The 20,875-nt window shown below is 47.2% G+C and overlaps 2 protein-coding genes across 5 annotated transcripts in view; one reads left to right on the plus strand and one right to left on the minus strand.

Moving 5' to 3' along the window:
- TERF2 (telomeric repeat binding factor 2) overlaps window positions 1-20,540 on the minus strand; it is a 33,258-nt gene extending 12,718 nt beyond the window's left edge. For 2 of the 4 annotated variants that reach the window (XR_002442092.1, XM_021408214.1), the window contains exon 1: window positions 19,644-20,540. Coding sequence is in view for 3 of the 4 variants with exons in the window: in XM_021408214.1 (XP_021263889.1) it covers window positions 19,644-19,833 (190 nt within the window). In the remaining variant the exon portion in view is untranslated. The remainder of the gene's footprint in view (window positions 1-19,643) is intronic. The other 2 variants (XM_021408213.1, XM_021408211.1) reach the window with 2 other exon arrangements.
- LOC110404181 (cytochrome b5) lies at window positions 101-12,343 on the plus strand. The gene is made up of 5 exons (XM_021408219.1): window positions 101-388; window positions 7,171-7,299; window positions 7,858-7,884; window positions 10,347-10,378; window positions 11,344-12,343. The coding sequence occupies exons 1-5, from the start codon at window positions 233-235 to the stop codon at window positions 11,432-11,434; spliced, it is 435 nt and encodes a 144-aa protein (XP_021263894.1). The 5' UTR covers window positions 101-232; the 3' UTR covers window positions 11,435-12,343.

Here is a 20,875-nt window from a genome sequence, read left to right on the forward strand (position 1 = left end):
CCTCCCGCTCTGGCCGCTCGCTATTGGCCCGCGCCCGGTGCGGCGCTCTCCCATTGGTTGCGATCCGTGCCCCACCGCCGGGGCCACTCGCTCCTCATTGGCTGGCGGGCTCGGCCCAGCACGGCGGCGAGCCGTTAGCGTCGGGCGCAGGAGCTGGGCGGCACCTTCCGACATCGCTACGGCGGCCGCCGCGGGCCGAACCGCGCGTTCCGCGAAGTTGCCGGTGGCCAGCATGGAGACCGGAAAGCCAACAGAGGCCGGGGGCTGCGCGGCGGAGGCGGCCGGGCCCGTGTTCACGCTGGAGGAGGTGGGGAAGCGGAACTCCAACCGCGAGGCCTGGCTGGTCATCCACGGGCGCGTCTACGATGTCACCCGCTTCCTGGAGGAGGTGAGGCCGCGCGGGGCGGGGTCCGGCGGGCCGGGCCAAGGGAAGGGCCGGGCTGGGGGCCAGGGCCTTGCGGGTTGTGGGGTGCTCCGGGGCATGGGCCCCTCTGTGTCCCGAGACTGCTCCGGAGAAGAAGAGGAGGACGCGGAGGAGGAGGAGGAAGAAGAGGAGGCCCGCGCCTGCCGGAGGTCCCCGCTCTGCAGGGGACGTGCCGCGGCCTGCGGTCAGATCCAGCGGGCACCCCGCCCCCGGAGCCGTGCGAAAGCGGCTTGGAGGGGCCGCAGGCTTCGTTCGTTGTGACATCTCTAATTCCCTTGGTTGCAGGGATAAAAATTGCGTTTAGACTCAGTGCCTTCACCTTCTGCTTCTAAGAAAGTTGAAAGCTCTGTCTTGCTGTTTGGAGCTAAAAATGGAGTGGGAAGAAATGCTAACAAAATGTCAAAGGGTTTTTGTCTCAGATTAAAGTAATGCTGAGCCCTCTGTAGTATGCATAGGGTAAGGATGAGAGCTGGTTCGAGCTGGCTGTAGGAGAACACTTCATTAAAAATCTTCAAGTTCCTGCTTGCTGGTTTTGCTTGTGTAAATTAAACTTCTGTTTTCCCCGAGGCATATATGATTAAAACATGTCTGCTATGTACTCATTGCATCACACGTAATGACGAACTCCTTCGGTGAGGTATAAGAGGCTTTCCAGGTAGGAGGAGACTGATAACATGGCAGCTCTGTTACAGTGGGCAGGCAGCTGGAAGTAGTGGCTTTCTTGTGTAGCTTCCCAGTGTTTATAAATAAAGTTGGACATGATCTATTTTGTTCTTTGGGTCTAGCGTCATAATGCTTCATTCTGAATCTGATTTGTGCTTTGAGTCTTCCTCCCAGCGCTTGGTTTAAGAGAGCCTTTAAGGTATGTCAGTGTACAAATGAGGAATTTCAGTGTCTTTTACTATGGTGGCTTGAGATGGCCTTTGCTGTAGTCAGATTTTCACTGCTTACAGCTTTTAAACCCAAAATTACTGCTTTCTCTTTCAGAACCATAAATGAATTCTGGCCTCTAGCTCCTTTGCTCACCTCTGCCTGCTGTCGATACTCTAGCAGTGTTTACAGGTGCCTCTGTCAGGTGGAGGATCTGAAAAGCAGCCTGCTGAGCAGCTGTTGTTTTTGAGCACTTGATATGTGAGGGGGCTCCAGGCACCCAGTCCATAGGAAGGCTGGAAGGAAAGATATGTGGGACAGTGGGATGGTGACTCGGGGAAGCGTGGCTGCTGGGTGCTTGGCAGGGCAGTGGCATGGCAAGTCATCAGCTGACACCAGCTCTTGTACAGGACAGCCCACAGCTCTAGCTCAGATGGAGGACTGGTTGTACACCTAGCTGTGTACATCCACAAAAATATACATGCTGTACTGTAAAGAGCAGGGAAGGGAAGGCAACCCTAGTAAGCGCGGCACTAGCTCGGGAAGCCATTGAGCAGTGGAGCTACGAGCAGAATGAAGGTACTCACATTCCTAGCCCAGCTGGTATGTGAGCAGTTTGGGCAGCTGACTGCCTCTTTACACACCCACCCCCCCATGTTTGAGTTCCCTGGCATTGGGCCAACCTGTCATCTGGCACCTGTCACAGTGCTGAGAGCAGAGCACTACACTGTGCCCGGCTAGCTCTGCTGACCAAATGAAATGGGCAGGGTGGCGGGGGGGATTTTAAACATTTATTATTATGTGGGTTTCTGAAAGCATTCATGTTTGCCTGCCTCTAAACACTCAGTACAAGAAACAGAGGGCATCACGGAAGCTGGCTGGAGCCTGTTTCAAAACAATGTTTCTTCGCATGGCAGGAGCAGACCATTCTTGCCGAAGGACATTGTGGATGCAAGAAGGTTAGGCAGATTCAGGGCAAGACAGGACAAAAACGAGGAAGAGCAATTCGCTATTTGTTTCTAAATAAGAAAGCACCTTGGGCTTAGGAAGAGCCAAAAACAGCTGGAAGCTGGGAAGGTACTTGCAGGAAGCGCATGCCTTTTCGTATGTGTGCCTCAGTATATGATCATGCTTGCTGCTTATTGCTTTCAAAATTAAGAGACAGGAAAAAAATCTTCAAGATTTTTCTTCAAAATCACAATTTTCGAGGTATTTACCTGCAGCCCCATGGTGTGTATGACACTGTTTCACAGCACGGGCACTGTGGAGTGGTCAGTCTTCATCTCTGCTCTTTCTGCTAAGGTGGCATGTGGAGCCTGCTCCTTGGAGCGCCTTCAGTATTTATAAATGAGCCCAGAAAATTGCTTCATTCCACCCCAGCAATTTGAGTGGATTTGGCTGGAGTGCCCTAGATGCTTCCTTGAAAAGAAATTTTTGCATTGTCCTTCCCAAGCCCTTTCTCCCATTTATGTTTTTGTGACATAAAAATGTACTTTGATTAGGGCAACGAAGAAGAGTTGGGCTGCTCTTGTAAGTGTAGTAGCATAGCTAGCGCAACAGTCTGTGCTATCTAAAGCTTGTAAACATAGATCGTGGCCTAATTTATTGGCAAAAATACACTTTATATCTGTTATCCCACTGTAATCAGTCCAGTGACAGGAGAACAATGTGTAGCTGATCGGAACCAGGAACATTTTTCTTGTTTAAAGGTTACAGTTGTCTGATAAACTGTTCTGCTTTCGAGCTCCAAGCTGTTGTAACTGCAGCTATCGGAGTTTCAGTGGGTAATGTTTTCCCTTGATCCTGTGTAGTCACTGAAGCAGTGTTTAATTGCTGCCTTTTCTGGCCTTTGGCCATAGATTATTTGAACAAGATTGCTGAATTCTGCTGGAGCGTTGCCTCGGAGCAATTGCGTTATCTGTAAGAAGCCTCCCTGCTAGAAGATTGTTGAATATTGCTTCATGATTTCTGCAGCCTCAGTGCAGCAGGTCAGCTGTTAGCTAGCCAACTTAAAATCTGTGTGCCAGCAGTAAGAAAACAATATTGAGTATCTTTGTCTTTCTGCACATAATTCCTGCATACTCAGGTGTGTCTGAAACCAAAGGAGGAATGTCAGGGATCTGTTTTTCCTTACGCTGACTTGTTCCAGCACTGTGGAGACAGTCTTAGGGAAACCTGCTTCATGTCTTACAACAAGTAGTGAAGGATGTGTGGCTGATGAACACCATTTGTGTAGGTGTTTTTCTGGCCTGCATGGTACTGACACATTGCTATGGCAAAGAAATACTCTTCCCTTTCATGGCATATTTCTCTAATAACGGTGGCTGGAAATTAAAGCTTTTGCATCTCTCCTCAACCTGATGATTTTGTCTTATCTGATCCAGCAACCTAATTAACCACAGAGCTTAGTGTTGCTTCTGAACTCATTTGTAGTTTGTAGTGGGTCTGTAATGGCAGCTGCCACACACATGTGGAGAGGCATTTGGTGTTTGCAGACAAGTCCACGTTCTCACCTTCTGCATCAAGTTTTTGTGTTGCACTCTCTGAAGCCTTTGCCATGTGCTGTCAGCAGTGCAGTTAGTTCTGACTGCTGCTGCTACATGTCCCTTCTACAGGCTTCACAGAGAGAGCATCTCCTTGGCTTTCACCAATAAAAACCTTGCTGGCTGAACACAGAACATGAGAACTGTATGAGCTGCTCCTAAATACTAATTAGAGGGAGAGTCATCAAGAACAAACTTATTTTACCTGCCACCTTAGAGCATCAGTGCATATTTCAAGTTTGGAGTGGATATGGAGTTACTCAATGTCCTGCTGCTATTCTCTGCCTTGTGGGAGCCAGTCTTGGATTCAGAGAACTTGATTCAAAGATCACATGGAAATGATTCATTTGAGATCATCTGCTTTAGCTCCAAGTATTGTGTATACTGTGCAAATCTTGGGTTTTATTCCCCCTTAAGCCTCCTGACTGCGACAAGGATAACCACTTATCCCTGTGCCGTGGGGCTGGGGGTGTGGAACGCCTTGTTCTTGTGGTGGCTGCTGCTTTCGCTCCCAGATGGCAGGGTTCCCTCTGCAAAGCTGTTTTCTCTGCTCAGTGGCATTGGTTATATCCTTCCAGAACCGGTGCCTCAAGACTATTACTGCTGCTGTCATCAGGTACTTAATGCGTACTGTAGGTGAGAGACTCCAGAGACAGGGAGGTCCGGGTTACATTACTGTTGCTAAGGAAGACTTTAGAGGGCTTGCGCTTGGGCCCATCTCTCTTATTCTTGTTGGCTTTTGTCTGTTCATTTTCAGAAGGAGGAGAGCTTTATTTTCGTCGTCGTTTCTTCTGGAAGTACATTTTATTTTCAGAGTTTGCCACACTTCTCAGTTTCTATGTTTTTCTGCAGGAGCTGTAGCTTTGGGAAGTTTTGTGGCAGAGTAAATTACTTCTTGTATAAACAGTCTGGTTTTACGTGTGCTTGGGTATGACAAGGTAAGAACTGTCTGGCTGAAGTTGTGGGTGTCTAGACTAGGGAGTTCTGTCAGAAATAAGATATTCCAAAAATTTTTCATTTTTTTCTTTGGCTTGGTGATGCTAACGAAGGACAGACGTGCATGAGTAAATAATTATTGTAGATTTAGCAAGTGCATAGGAAGGCTTCAGAACCAAACATGTAAACATTCTTCTCTTGCACTTTTTCTGTCCCTTGAACATGCAATAACGGGTTCCCACCAAAAGCGGATAGCCACTCCATGTTCCGTGTTACTGCAGGGTTTTGTCTGCTCTTCTAGGATGGATGGCTAGGAAAGCAGGGTAATCTTTAAAAAAACCTCAGTTCTGAAATGAGATTTCTATCAAGATGTCCCAAAGGGGTTCTTGTTGAAATCTCAAAGTAGATGGCTGGCCCTTTATCCCCTCATTTCTTTGCAAGTGGATCTTTACAAGTGTGTTCCGGAAATTGGATAATTGCACACATTGCGTGGAACGAAATGCAGCATCCCACCACTACAGCCAAGTCTGAGAGTGTGAGCTAAAGAGTGCTGAGGTGACCGAAGGTGGTCCTGCTGCAGCCCCTGCTCCTGTTGACTCTCACGCACCCAGGTCTGTAGAGAGTTAATTCACGATGACCAGCAGACAGTCATTTCCTTGCCTTTTTTGTTGGGCTGGTTTTCTGCTATGGCAGCCCCGACCTGGCTGCCTTTGAGATCGGATGAGCCTTGGTGCGGGAGCAGTGGCAGTGGGACACGTGGCTGGGCTTGAAGGGGAGCAGCAGAGTGGAGCTTTGCTTGGTTTTACAGCTGAGGAGAGCTAATACCTGACTGCTGCCCGGCTGCCTCCTGGGGCTGCAGACTTTGCCCTTCATGGCTGCTGAGAGAGCTCTGTGTTGATCATGTTACATACCTGGCCAATAAAGGGATTTATTGAGAATAAAGAGCTCTGATATGGGGATTGGAGAGTTGGCTGCAGCAACTCTCTGGAGTAAACAACTGAACTGTTTTTGTGTCCACACAGACTATGTTTGGTATGAGGAGGGATAGCCAAGTGAGAATATTTAGGCTTTTGGGAGAAAAACCAAACAAGCTGAAGAAAGAGGGGCAATAACAACTGTTCTGTGTCTGTGGGAAGGAAAAGGACATTACAGAGAAAAACAGGTCTTTTAGTCCTTTAATGTGAAATTTACTCTACCATCTCTTCTCCAGTTCCAGGCTTCTAGTTGTTAGAGAAATTTCAGGCAGCACTGAGCAAGTCTCATCTTTTCAGCCTGCGCGTTTAGTGCCTGTTGCCTAGCACTGCAAAACTGGGTTAGTCCTTGTGTGTGGACTCAGCAGCCTGATCACTTTATTGGTTTAACTGGATTAGCTGGTAGTTTAAACAGAAGTATTCCTTCCCATACACACACTGTAAATAGATTGTACTTTGCTGGCCTTGTGGTTAGTGCTTTCTATTGCCAATCTGTTCCTGGAATTCTGGTACTGACAGTGCAGAGGAGAGCCCAACCCATCAAGGAAAACAGCACTGCACTAGAGATTTTTCAGTTCATGCTGCCTGGTCTTGTCTGTGACTGTCTGCCACCACCAGCAATGCCAGTGTTGTTGGGGGTGTCCTGTGGATATGGTGCTTCTATGTTTGCTGCTCCTGAATTTCTGAAATCAGTATGTGATGTCGAATGGTGGATTTTTTTTTTTTTGGTATTTTTTTCTTTCTCCACCAGTCATTGAGTAGCTGTATGCTGGATCAAGTTCAGTACTGGTGCAGCTATGCTAGAGCTGTAGCTTCTTATGCCACTGTACTTTCCCTTTGTTCTTCACTCCTCATTGTACGGCTACACACAAAGAGGCTGTCAGCCAAATACTGTTGTTTTTTTGTTGGATCTGAAGAAGTAGAACATCATTTCCTCCACTGATGCCTGTGAATGCAGCACTGTTTTGTGCTTCACTAAGAGCTGAGTTGTCTCAGAAAAGTTCTTAATGTAAAAATCATGCAGCAGAGGCTCCTCTGCAAGGAGTCTGGTTTGTGCAGTGATGCCTATGAAAAGGTACATGAGGATATCCTTTCTTCTGTATTATTTTCTTGCCCAAATTGGTTGCAGAATTGCAGAAGAGTTGGCTTTGCCGTAGGGGGCTAAGCTGTGCTTTTCTGTTAAGTTGGAGATTCGCCTCTTTGGAAAGATTTTTATTTTACGCAGGGTATTTCCCAGGCTGTGCAGCATGTGTTGTTATTTGTGACTTCCTGAAGGAGAGGCTGGATGACTGAATCTTTGGTAGATATTATTGATGATGTTGGTTTGAGGCAGTCATAAGGAATGAAAAGGGCCAGAAGGGCTGCTGAGACTCTGGGTACCTCTTTTGCACCCAGCCTTTTGCTCACCTTAAGTCTTCTCTTCCAGCATCCAGGTGGAGAAGAGGTTTTGCTTGAACAAGCTGGCAGAGATGCTACGGAGAGCTTTGAAGATGTTGGTCATTCCACAGATGCCAGGGAGATGCTCAAGCAGTACTACATAGGGGAGATCCACCCGGTAAGGACCAGCCCTCTTTCAAATACAGGATGAGATGGTGTAGAAGTGTGCCTTTCCTTTATGTAACCCAGTAAATGTACACCAAGATGAGTCTTGCACAGTAAGTAATTAGGTTTTTATACAGTCCCTGTGTCGGCCAGGGTTTCTGGTGAGGAAAGAGGATCATTGCTGAGAGAACAAAACCAGATTTGTTTTCTTTTCCCACTGTTCAGAACAGGTTTCTCCCTTCAGTTAAATTGGTGGCACTTAAAGGAGCTAACCATATCAGCTGCTCTTTAGCTGATAGTACCGTAACTTCCCCGTGTCTGTAGTTTAGAATTCAGGAGGGTGAGAGATGACAGGGGCATGACACAAATACCAGCTTCCTGCCTACTACAAAGACAGTGCCTTTGGGCGCTGTAGGTATGTCTGCTTTGAAAACCAGAGTCCAGGCAATTGCTGGTATGATGAGGACTGTGTACAGAACAATTCCCTTGTAATGACTGTAATGACTGCAGGTTTCTCTTGAAGTCAGTGCTTATCTCTTTTTTTTTCTTCTTTTTTTTCTGCCCATGACAGGATGATCGTAAAAAGGGAGGTTCTAAGGTAAGCTAATGGTGTTTCACTGTTCTGTTTTATTTAATGCTGAGGAAACTATATTATGCTTACAAAATGAACAAAGAAGTCACCACGTATCTTTTATTTTGCTCTTTCTTTTTGCCTTTTTTCCCCCTCTGTGGAGTTTGTGGCTTTATGCTTACAAACTACAGTAATGAATAAATCTTCCAAGCAAATGATTCCTTTCTTTTTGGTCAGAAGCTCAGCAAGCACCTCAGTGTGAAAATGGAAGCGGTTTTTTGTGCCTTCTCTCCTCTGACATCAGCAATGTTATTTCCACACCTTCAGCCACAGACTATGTTTTTGCAGTACTTGCTATGTCCTGATGACTGAACTGTTAGTGTTGTTACATTCAAGCCAGGAGACAGGCACAGTCACCATGGGATTGGCTGTAAAACAAGAATTCTCTGTTAACTGCCCTAGAAATCATAGGTGTTGGTTAAAACTCAGGTACTCCTGGATTAGAATGGGACACGGCGTTGCAAAAATGCCTTTGAAACGGACAAGGAGAGGGAAATGGTAATAAATAGAAGACCATCTGAGAGGTAAACATGTGTCTTGCAGCTGGCTTCTCTTCTTGCTTGGCTTGAAGGCTTGGACCAGGCACAGCTCTGTCTTCAACAACGCTTTCATTAGATGTTGTTCGAAGCAGGGCCACTTGCAGAGTACCGGGAATCAAAAAGGAAACTGTCAACAGAGAGAGCAGCAACTGAAGCCCTTGGGAGAACTCGCTTATTACAGTCAGCCATAGAAAGAGTAATTCAGGCTAGGTAAAGCCTAGTCTTAGTTATAAAGCAGGGCTGCATGATTATGCATTCACTTTAATGTTATATTGTTTGGTTCCACTCTCATTCATGAACAGAATGAAGTGCTTAAAATGTGCACAGAAATTAATCTGAGCAATGCTTCTGGATATGAGTTAAATATTTTTTGCAAATATTTTCCTATTCTAAACAAAGTCCAGTGGATCCTTCTCTGGTGTGCAACATCTGTTTTTAAAACTGGACCCAAGTATAACTTAAACAGAAGTAATGTGGATCCCACCTATTTATTTTTTACCAGGAGAAAAAAAAGTAGCGACTGCCTACTCTTACGACTCAGGTCAGAGGTAACTCCCCACAGTTAAATGTTAACGTTTAGCGTCCACTGATGGGGTGTTGTGGCAGGAAAGAAAGCACTATGATTCTCAAGTGGAGGTAATACTGTTCAGAATGGACAAGTAAGGTGATTTTTGGCTGGTAGATACTGGAGAACAGCAACAGCCATTGAGAAAGAGGTTGTAGAATTGGTAAAGTAATTTTCAGCTGACTGGAAAAAGTACTTAATTCTCAGAATTTTTTTGAAAAAAGAAAAAAGTGTGAACGTTTGGAGACAGGCAGTATGTAAAGGAAGATTTGAAGAGAACTTTGCAGTTATATGTGTCAGTGGCCAAGCAGTAAGATAGCAGATGTGGGGATGTGGACAGAGGTTTGGAAAAGAGATCATGGTGAAATGATTATCAACATGAGCCAGCAATGTGCGCTTGCAGCCCAGAAGGCCAACCATATCCTAGACTGCATCAAGAGAGTGTGACCAACAGGGTGGGGGAGGTGATTCTGCCCCCCTACTCTGCTCTTGTGAGACCCTACCTGGAGTACTGCATCCAGTTCTGGAGCCCCCAGCACAAGAAGGACACGGAGCTGTTGGAGTGGGTCCAGAGTAGGGCCCCAAAGATGATCAGAGGGCTGGAGCACCTCCCCTATGGGGACAGGCTGGGAGAGCTGGGGCTCTTCAGCCTGGAGCAGAGAAGGCTCCGAGGAGACCTTATAGTGGCCTTCCAGTACCTGAAGGGGCCTACAGAAAAGCTGGGGAGGGACTTTTTATCAGGGCAGATAGCGACAAGACAAGGGGAAATGGTTTTAAACTGAAAGAGGGTAGGATTAGACTAGATATTAGAAAGAAATTCTTGACTGTGAGGGTGGTGAGACACTGGAACAGGCCGCCCAGAGAGGCTGTCAATGCTCCGTCTTGGAAGCATTCAAGGCCAGGCTGGCTGGGGCCATGAGCAACCTGGTCTACAGGGAGATGTCCCTGCCTATAGCAGGGGGCTCGGAACTAGATGATCTTAAGGGTCCCTTCCAACTCAGACCATTCTGTGATCATCAGTCACCCTCTGTATGACATAAAATGAACAATGCAGTTTCAAGGCCATTTTTTGAGAGAGGTGAGAGTTCCAGTATGAAGCTGAAAGCTGAGTGGGAAGGTTTGGACTGATGGAAAGAATGTGAAGGTGGGGAGGAGGGCAAACATCCCTAGAAGCATCTATGCTTCTGACAGAGAGGATGTTTAGAAAAGGAAGAGGAGGGTTATTTTTCCTCTGCATTTGCAATTGCACATCCAGTTTTGCAGTCTTATTAGCATGACCTAGAATGTTTCTTTTTTCCCTGCTAACTCCCTCTTTCTTCTTTCAGGATCAAAATAGGACATCCTCAGGACAAGCAAGGTATAGTACCTTCTTAAAAAAAAGAAGAAAAAATAAGAAATTGAGAGAATGGGACTCTCCGTTTGTAGAACTGCAGATTAGCTCTAGCAGGCAGGAAACAACTCAATGGGATGTTACTGTACTGTCCTTCCAACAAGGAGATACTCCAAAATAAGTTGCCAAACTGCATCACACCGAGTTAGCTGCCAAGTTGTGCACCCTGCTTGGTGGAGATGGAGGTGCAGCCAGTGGTGAGAAGTCCCCTGTTCACACTGGGCAGAGCAGGCACGCTGGGATTATTTAGCTTGAATTCTCTGTCTGTGTGTTCACATCGCACAACTGTTGCTGCATTCCCTTTGCACTACACTGGATACTTGGGTAGTTGCTGCAGGCCAGGCATGATGCAGCACAGCAGTGCGCATTTTTTGAAGGGTCTTTATGGTGAGCAGTGCAGTTTAGGTGAAAATTCAGGAGTGCTTGGAACCAGAACACAAACCTAGTCTTTCATATCAGAACTTTTTTTTTGTGAAGGAGGCTGCTAAAGGTGAGCCTGTGCCTGTGGTCTCAGGTTTATGAGCAAGGATGATTTATTGTGGGGTAGCTGTAGTAATTTCCATCCTTGAGTCAACTCAGCTGTTTGTATAGCACAAATTGACAGTCTGGCTTATTTAAGAAAAGAAAACAACAAAAAACTCAAATTGGTTTCTGTATGTGCCAGGCTGGAAAGTTCAGCAACCCAGCTGCTGCTTTATAAGCAACCAAGCCATCCTTGCAGTCACAGGGGCCTCTCACAGGGGCAGGGGAGCCCTGAGCATGGGATGGCAAGAGCTGTCCTGTCCCGTGTCCTGAGTGGTCGGTCTGTGAGCTGGTGGGAGATGGGTGAAAACAGACATGTAGCAAGTAGTGAACATACTGAATGAGTTATTAACTTAATACTTTCTTCTTTTTTTGTGTGTTTGTTTGTTTTTGTTTCTTCCTCTCCATAGCTTCTGGTCAACATGGCTAATCCCCATCTTTGGAGCACTAGTCATAGGTTTAATGTATCGCTATTACATATTGGATGGGAGATCATCTTGAACTGACCTTGACGGGACCTCAGAAAGCCTGAAAAAGCAGGTGTGAGAGAGAGTACATGCACGCACCACGTGGAATTGCGGTTCCCTTCACCTTTGATGCCTTGCTTTTAGCTTTCTCAAGTTATGTTCATATCCATGGGACCAAGCTCATACCAAATTGTCTTAACTCTGCCACCCAGGGATCAGTCATACTTTGGATTTGCTGTGGCAGGGCAAGTGCAGCATCCCACTATTCTGTTACATTTGTGTGTGGTCTCCCTGGTGTGTGCGTGCTTGTGCTCCCTCTTGTGCTCTCTTTCTTTCTCTCTGAAGTAAAACACAGATAACCTTTTTCTTTCAATGCCTTTTTGTTAAGCCAGACAACATGAAACAGCTGTTAGTGAGCCTGTGGATTTGCCACAGTACTTCACATAGCATTGTCAGAAAGAAACTGCAAATTGTCTACAATCCTGTCCAGAAAAGATTTTGAGAGATTCAGTTCCACGGTAACTTTCCCAGTGCATGCAGGCAACACTAATTAGAGCAGCAGGAAGTTGTTAGCTTTGCTACCTCCTTCTGTGTCTGTTTTTAACGGTTCAACAAATATAAATATTTTAAAAGTGATTCTGTTAATTTTGTAATATTTCTACTTGTCCTTTTAACATGTATATTCTGTGAAACAATGTATGCCTTGGATCCTTGTTTCTTTGAGTGCTTTGTGCTGTGTGGCAACGCCAGAAATGGGAACAGACGTGGCTTCTTGAAATTGAGTTTTTTCTTTCTCCCTGGGATCTTGATCCAACACATGTATTGGAATCAAAACTCATTCTTACTGCCTGTAAATCTGCACCAGATGGGGGGTGAACCCACAAATAATCCTGCCTCTCCTTCCTAAATAAAAAGGGAAAATAAATCTGTCTGGGATTTGTGCGAAATGCTGTTTTTGTCTTGGAATAAATACAGGAGGATACTTTGCCTTCTGTAGCCAGCCTCCAGCAGCACACAGGCGGGTGTGCCTCATGCAGCATGAGGCATGAAGCTTTCCAGCTCTTCCAGCTGCAGAGGTGGTTTCAGGATCTGCTATCAGAAAGGAATTTGTGTTCTGGGGTCTTATATCCTTTGATGGTCTGACGCTGGTTTCTAATCCAAATGTTGCAGCAAAGCAATTCACCTTGCTGAACTGCAGCAAAAAGGGAAGTAATATAATGTCTTGTTTGTGAAAACCTCCTGTAGGTTGCATTGTTTTTTCCTTTTCTCTTCCATGAAATCACTGTGCTCCTCAGAAGTTTTAGAATTTTCTTGCGCTTAGAATTACAGTCCATCTCTTTAAAAATGAAGGCCAAGGAACTGCATAGCTATTAGGAATGGAGCATGCTGCTGGGGCTCTCTCTCCTCATCTAGTGGGCTTGGCTTGGTTGCTCCCAGCAGCAGCAGGTCATGTTCCGCAAACACTGTTCTAGCAGAGCTGCAGCAGAAGCCCCCCAAGAGTTGCTTTGTTCCCCTGCAGGATGTTGTTCTCTGCCATTGATTGCTTTGTCTTATACAGTCAACTATCTGGCCAACCTCATGCGCAGCACAGGGAAACCTAAAGTTCACTGTTGCTTTAGTGGCTCCTGAATACCTTCTGCTTGGCCCTTGTTCTGTCCTGACTGGTTTGGTTGTCTGGTTTCTGTTTATTCTATTGTAACAAGAGTACAACAAAAAGATAAAATTGAGCCAAGGAAAGATCTAGGAAGTTCTACTTAGGTGTATTTTTAAAGGATAAAGGTAACGGGCCATATAGTCTTACCGGTCTTAAAGTATGCAATGGGTGAGTCAATCTAAACTTACAGAGAACAGATCTATCAGTCTAACTTGATATTTTTATATTTGAGATTAGTTAAGCTGCTTAGACTTCTGGAAGGCATTTGAATTGATAGTACAAGGTATTCTGCATGGTTTAATAAAATCAATGCAAAAACCACAAGGACAAAGTAAAAAGGGAAAGATTTGATTTAACGGTGAAAGGGCAGAGCTGCTCAGTGAGCACGTTCCAGATTTACCCCAAAGAGCAATCTGTGCTGTTTGAAACTCTGACCTGGAAGGAGACAGATGCTCCCCAGGAAAACCAGAGCAGGCTGCTGGCTGAGGTGAGCTGCTGGCACCGAGCCACGAGTGCTGCTGGTGAGCTCGATGCTGAGCTGTGCATTGGGAAACATGGCATGCCAAGCTGTATCCCGAGGAGTGTGCAGTGTGGCATCACACCAAGGAGGTGGCAGAGCGTGACACCAGGGGTAAAGGTTGAGTGTGTTCCTCTTTTGTGGTAGTGGGAACTCTTGCCCGTGTTTGGCACTGTTTCTGCAGGGAATGAATGCTATGGCTGTGCCTCTGACTTTTAAAAATCTAGAGAAAAAACATGTAAATGATTAAAAGCTTGGAAAACATTATTTATGGTGTGACAGTTGAGCTCAGTGTAGCTTATCGAAGAAAAGGTTACAAAATTGCAGCACAGAAGTGCTTGGATGTGGAATAGAAATTTTGTCAGAGGGCTTTTTGATCTGGAGGATGAAGCTGAAGTTGAAAAAGGCCCACTCATTAAAGCAAGAGCAATTCAAACGGGAAACAGGTATTTTTGTACATTTATCATTAGGTCATTAACTATGGAAACAGCTTAGCTAGGTTTATAATGGATTCTCTATGAAGCTGAAGTTTTAAAGCGGGAAGGCATGTTTTTCAAAGATCTTATTCAGACAAGAATTAGTTCAGGAGAGTCCTGAGCCCTCTGCAGCAGTCAGAGGGATTGGTTTCAAGGCACCTGAGGCTAGCCCAAGGAAAGGAGCAGCTGGGTGCTGGTAGGTGTGATGGTGGTGACAAATTTGTCTTCTCTGCGGGCATCATTTTACCTGCATTTTGACATAGTTTCATTTTTAAAATATAGTTTTCCTGGTGCTCTTTGCATTCAGCTGCATTTTGACTGCTCTAAATAAATTTTGCCATTACCAGATCACGTCCTGCTGCCACTTACGCTGAGAAAACTACTTGTTTATTCCTGTTGGCCATGCTGCCTTTTTTCTGTTGTTGCTTCCTTTCAACCTGTTAACTACCCATGAAAGACCTTCAGGCCTGTTAAGTGGCATCTTTGTGTTTTTAAGTGCCTTTTTGAATGCCTTATGGAAAAGCAAGCTGTCTCTGCCAAATAGCTACCCCTTTTTTTGCGTGTGTACTGACCATTCAAGAGAGCTCAAGGTGCTCGAGCTGCATTTGCAGGAGCTACATCAAAGCCTTCTCCAAATTTACCTGCTTGGAGCAGCATCCATCAGTGTTCTTCTGAATGGCACTGGCTCTGCTGACCTCAGCTGCTGAATTCTGCCTGCTAGGCACAGCCCCCATGTCCTCTCTCCTCCTGCGGCTCACCAAGTGATGGGGCCCAGCACATGAAGGAGGCATTAACAAAGTTGTTTACCCATTTTATATGAGGATTAAAAGAGGAGGATCTCAAGTCTTTGCACTGCTGCTTAACTCCCATACTGCTGGGGCTGGCTTTGGTGCAGCCGCAGTGTGCAGGTGCTGCCTCAGCTCTCTCCCTGCCAGAAAACTCCCTGAAATGGGAGGGCACATGCTGCATGCTTCCTGCAGGTGAAGGCGAAGAGGCTACAAGGTGAAGAACTGCAAACGGGCACAGAAGCAGCACGTGCAGTCAGCGTTACAGTGCTGGAGCTGCCTTGGGAGCACTCCAGAGGTGAACGACGGCAGCTCCTGCCTCTCTGTGAGCCCCAGTTCCTTAATAGTGCAGAACACGGCTGTACGCCTCAAACCTGTGTACAGAGTAGGGCTGGGAGCTCCAAATGCATTCCAAGCTTTGTTGCAATTAGCTGATAAATGGAACAACTTGAGGGAAGGAGGTCCAGAGCTTCCCATGGTGTCGTGGGTACCAGCCACTGTGAAGGATGTATGGTGCCAGCTCCCGCAGTGCGAGCTGGGCTGTGCCTTGTTAAATAAGTGTGCAACGAGCAAGTGTGTTACACTGTCTACAACAGACACAAAATGCGGAATTAGTCCGTTAGAGTTTAGCATCAAGTTTTACTGCACTCTTGGACATCCACCTATTGTTACTGTTTCTGAATTTCAAGTATTTGTTATATTTTATAAATCTGACCAGCTCTCATCCTCTGTGTTTGAGGCCCAGGGTTTCCATACACCCCCAGGATGACTAGAGCCAGGCCAAAGGACGGGGGAAGCACAGCAGCTGCCTGATGCTTCCCAGCATGGCTCTCCCGAAGCACCAGGCTCTGCGGGAAGGGGATGCCAGCATCAGAGCAACATCACTGTGAAGGAACCTGAGCTGTAACTTGGATTCTTGAAAATGGCTGGGTATAGATGTAGTGTGGTTTGAGCCGGGAAAATTTGGCCATGACAACTGTTCTCCTTAAAACTAATAATGAGCTAAAGCTGAGAAAATGTTGAGCTTTTTCAGATGCAGGATTTGTCTTCCTGTCAGAGGAAAAATCCTTCAGATGGCATCAGTTGAAAGTGAGCCTCCGCCAAAGATCTTGTTCAGAGCATTGTAACCAAGCAGCACGATTGTTCTTGCACTGTGCCAGGAAAGCGACAGTTTCTGGACAAACAAAGTGTGAGCAATGCCAACCAGATTTGGTGGCGGGGTACAAATGGGGTTTTCTGCAGCATTCATTCCATAGTGGTCTAAACATGGATAATTTTCAAGCTTGCAGTTAATAAACATTGTGCAATCACTCTCCTTCTGTTCTAAACTTATTTGTAAGGCAGATCTCCGTGACCAGCCGACACATTTACATGGCCGAGTACTGTCTTTTTCCAGTTTCATGAATGCCTGTTTTCTGGTCAGCAGATGCTGATTCTGCACTGTATTTAATACTGTAATAATAATAATCTGACTTTTTATAATCGCAGAAGAGGTGTAGTGAAAGGCCCTGATAAATTCCAGTCACTTGCTCAGGAAGTGCAACAATTAAGCAGCAAAGATGTTATGGACGTAAAGTATGGAAGAAGCTGTCAGATAAATAGCCGTGAAGTCTGTTCCTGTGACAGTATGGCTGTGTGTGCTCTGGGATGAGCTCTGGGCAGCATAGCATCGCCTCATGCCACCAGATAGTTGCCAACATTGCAGCAGCACACAAGAACGCAAACCATCATGGCCACGTACGTGGGCTTCACCTATGAGATGAAGCTGCCATGTGGCTTGAAACTCGTCATGGACAGAATGTGCACAAAGCAAGGAATTACAATATGGGCACGGATGTAATGAGGAAAAAAATAGGAGCCATTCATTGGGCTGGAAGTGGGGGTTTCTGTAGCTGGGGGCAATAGGGGTGCTCTGCAATCAGTCGTGGATAATTCACAAAGCCATTTGTGCACTAATGCTAATGCTGAAACCACCGAGCCTGCAGTCACAGGACATCCTCAGAGCATGTTCAGTAAAGGAATAACAGACTCACAATACAGAGGAAGGTTGTGAATTATTTTCTTGCCAGGCATTCCTTCTGTAAATTTATCTTTGATCACAGGGAACTGGATCCTAAGTCCACAGAAATTCAGAGAAGGCCCTACTTCCCTCAGTCACCTTCTGCAGTTCCTCCAGCTGGAATTAATACCTCATGACCATAATGATGTATAAAACACTCCCCACACAACTTTCTCACAGCCTCACACCCCAAAATTCCCATTTCTCCATCCATATGAGAGTTAGATTGCCCGTCACATCCCACATAGGCTTTGAACAAAGATGCTGTGCTAGCGACCAAGCACCCTCGTGACTGCCTGGAGCAGATGCATTTCCTCTGTCACTGTTCCCAACTCGTGGGGCTACAATTTATAATAGGAAACCTCACTGGTTCTCCAGTTCCTGACCTTTTGCTGCCGAGCTGCACGTCACTTCCAATACTCTGCTCTTTGGGATCACAAGATTATTTTTGAACACTATCCTGACTTTGCCCTGCACAGATGATGTGCTGGATTGCTGCTGTTTGCAAGCACCGTCCTTCCCATGCTGTTATCCCCTTCCATCGCACTATGACCTAGGGTATTGTTCCTTGTTCACACAGAGCAGGGCATGAACCGACTACCCACAGCTTCTGGAAAGTCCCTTCAGGAATATTTCATGGAAAGTGAGGAAAAAGACTGTTTTTTAGAAAAGGCTCTTCTAATGGCAAAAACACCACTTGTAAACCTAAGCACACAACTAGACAGTGGGGCACACATTTATGCAGCTGATGTGTGTTTGCAAACCACAGCTGTTGCTCTCAGAGCAAGCAGTGCTGTTGCAGCTTTATCCCCGGCAACTGCTATGGAAATCTGTAAGCAATAAAGCATAATTTTTAATTCTCCAAATTTTCTAAAAGCATAGTTTACTAAAAATGGGGGCCTGCATATGTCTCATAAGGGCCTGTCAGGAAGCAAGTGGGCTCTCTAGCTTGGTGCAGCCCCAGGGCTCAGCTACCCTGACCCGTGCCAGCCCCCAAGGGGCCTGCAGTAGGTACAGGGACATCTGGGGGCTCCCACTGCCATGTCTCAAGTTACTGTCCACAAGAGATCCTTATCTCAGGGTTACATAGCCCCACTCTTTCCTCCTTTTAAAACCCTGAGTTGGCCAAATAGTCGGGAAATCAGTAAATTGCACACCCCACTATTGTCCAGCCGATGCAGCCATCAGAGCAACGGGGAAGCTCCTGATGGTTGCTAATGACAGCACTAACGATCGTCTTGTAAATAGCGGCCGGCCCAGTGGCCTCCAGTGGCCCCGTGCCTCCATCACAAGGCTGAAGTGGACGCTGGTGTCACACACGCGGCTGCCCCGTCTCCAGGGACGCTGCTGGCAGAAATTACCATAAAACAAGTTTCCTGCCAACCTCAGCAACTCTAATGAGTCAGGAAGCAGTAATCTGGGTGTAGGGCAGCTGGTGAAAGAGCCTAATTATTTTCTGACAGCCCTCTAACAGATAGAAAATACAACACCTACACAGGTTTAGACATTGCAAGCAGGGCTAGAGACTCTATGCATGCACCTGCCAATGTGCGCACACAAGCCCGGTGCAGACTGCTTCCCACTCACACCTGCTGCTATCTACTGCTTACACAGGGAGAAGAGCTTGATTATAAAACAAGGAAATACCTTAACTGCACAGAATACATAGCTTTTAACAGCACTCTCAAGTTTTGGTGCCTGGCAATTAACCAGCTGAGATTTTTTTTTGTTTCAGCTACATTAGTCCGTATGGAATCATTAAGATTTGAAAAGACCTGTAAGTTCAAGTCTAGCCATGAGGACTCGTGAGAGGGAATGGAGTGGGGAAGGATGGAGCCAAGCATCTCCACGTGCCAAGGGCAGCATCCCTGAACAGAACCTCTCATTCTGTAAATCTCTGCTGTGACGACTGGGGAAAAAACGCATCAGTGCGTTCACTCAGCTGTGGGCCCTTTTGCTCCAAACAGGTTACAGGTTTCCTTTCCCTTGTTCTTTAAACTTCCCTTGTTTGTGCAGTTTGCACAGCTACAACAGCACTCACTGTTTCCACTACAGTTGCCACGTGCAGTTCCCCCTTCTGGGACACAAAGTATCTTCCCCATCAGCCAAACTGACATTTGAGAAGGACCTGCAAAGCACCAAGAGCCCACAGCACATCTGCCTGGAGCTGCAAGTCCAGGTTCTGAAGCTAGATGGGCAGCCAAAGCTAAAGGTGCAAAACGCTCAAAAATCAAAAAAGCACTGGAAAATGCATAAGATCAGTACCTGTTAGTCTACAATATCCTTTGGAACTCCAGCCTTTTCCACATCTGGATTTGTCACCAAGAGTGCCCAGCACCACACGGGCCACGACAGGCCACATGCGATCAGGAAATCTCTGTTCCAGATTCCACTGACACAGACAGGGCAACACTTGCATCAACTCGCACATCAGTGTGCTCACGCTGTCGTGCATGTACTTGTGTCATCAGGAAACCTCAAATCATCCCAGTCTCTGAAAACCAAGCACATTTGGGATTTGGTGCCTAACCTGCTGGGCTGTGCCAGCCAGTGGTGACCTCCAGACCCCAGGAGGAACTTGCATGAATTCCTCCTATACTGTCCCAATTGTTTTGGCAAGGAACACAGAATGGGTTTCACTTGCTAGTCACACAGCCCAGCAACACAGACAGCATGGAGCCTGTGGCTGGTGGGAACACACAGAGACAGATTTGATTAAACCTTGTAGCTGCCCTTGCAGCTTAAAGCTCACCTGGGTCTGACGTGAAGCTGGAAGCTGAGCTCGTGCAGGATTCTGACACTCTTTCTCCACTTTTAGCCTCGATCTGTGCTGTCATCTGTGCTTTATATCTAGGCCTGTCCTGATGTGCTTTACTCCTAATTGTTCCGTCCCTCATTGCCTTCAAGAGTAAGATCTGCCTTCCTTCTCTACTGCAAACCATCTGCTGGCAGAACCTTCTCAGGACAGCACAGTGGAGGTGCTGGCTTCCAGGCAGTTCGTTAATTGGTAGAATGAACGAACTGCAGTGCCCCAGGGATGCCAGAGCCTCTGCCAGGATGGGTACACACTGCCTGGTCACAGCTTTGTCCTCCTCTGCTCCTCACAGAATGGCTGAGATTTGAAGGGGCCTCTGAGTGCTCTGCCCTGAGACACCGTGAGCTGGTGCCCAGCTGCACGTCCAGGCAGCTTTGAAGATCTGCATGCAGGAAACCACACAGCCTGTGGTCTCAGTGTCTGTCACATCACAGCACAGCAGTGCTGCGGATGGGCAGGGGGAACCTCAGGTATTCATTCACACAAATTGCCTCTGGGCCTGGCTCTGGGTAGCCGTGATGAAAGCGCAGCTCTGCCTTCTTTCATCTTCTTTCAAGTATTTATACACAGTGATGAGACCCCCCGGGCCTCATCTCATCTCCTTCAGGCTGAGTAGGCCCAGCTCCCTCAGACTCTCCTCACAGGAGCAGTTTCCCAGTCCCTTCAGCACTTCGGTGGCCCTGCGTTGGATTCTCCCAGGTACATCCATATCTCTCCAGTACTATGGGCCCAGATCCAAACACACAATTCCGAGCGCAGCCTCACCAAAGCTCCTCCCGAAGCCCCAAGATCCGATCTCCTCAGCGCCTCCGCGCGAGGCCCGCCAGCCCCGCCCCCCCCCGTTCTAGAGGCTTCCGCGCCCCCCGCCACCACAGCGGCTCTTCCGCGTGCTGCCCCCTCCCCCCCCAGCCCTCCTTGCGCATGCGCACAACTTCATTCGCGCCGCTCGCTCCCGCAGCGCCTCTCTCCTCCCCGCGCGGTCCCGCGCCAGCCCGCACAGATCGCTCCGCGCAGGCGCAGAGAGCCGGGCTTCGGGGCTGTTCCGTCTCTCTGTCTCCCCTCCCTCCGCAGCGCATGCGCGGGCCGGCGGCGCCGGTGTTCCTGGCGCGCGCCCCCTCCCCGCAGCCCGCGCAGGCGCAGAGAGGTGCCGGAGGGGGGCGGGCGGCGCG

The sequence above is a fragment of the Numida meleagris genome, chromosome 10 (genome assembly GCF_002078875.1).
Source record: "Numida meleagris isolate 19003 breed g44 Domestic line chromosome 10, NumMel1.0, whole genome shotgun sequence".
In the NCBI taxonomy this organism is placed as follows: Eukaryota; Metazoa; Chordata; class Aves; order Galliformes; family Numididae; genus Numida; species Numida meleagris.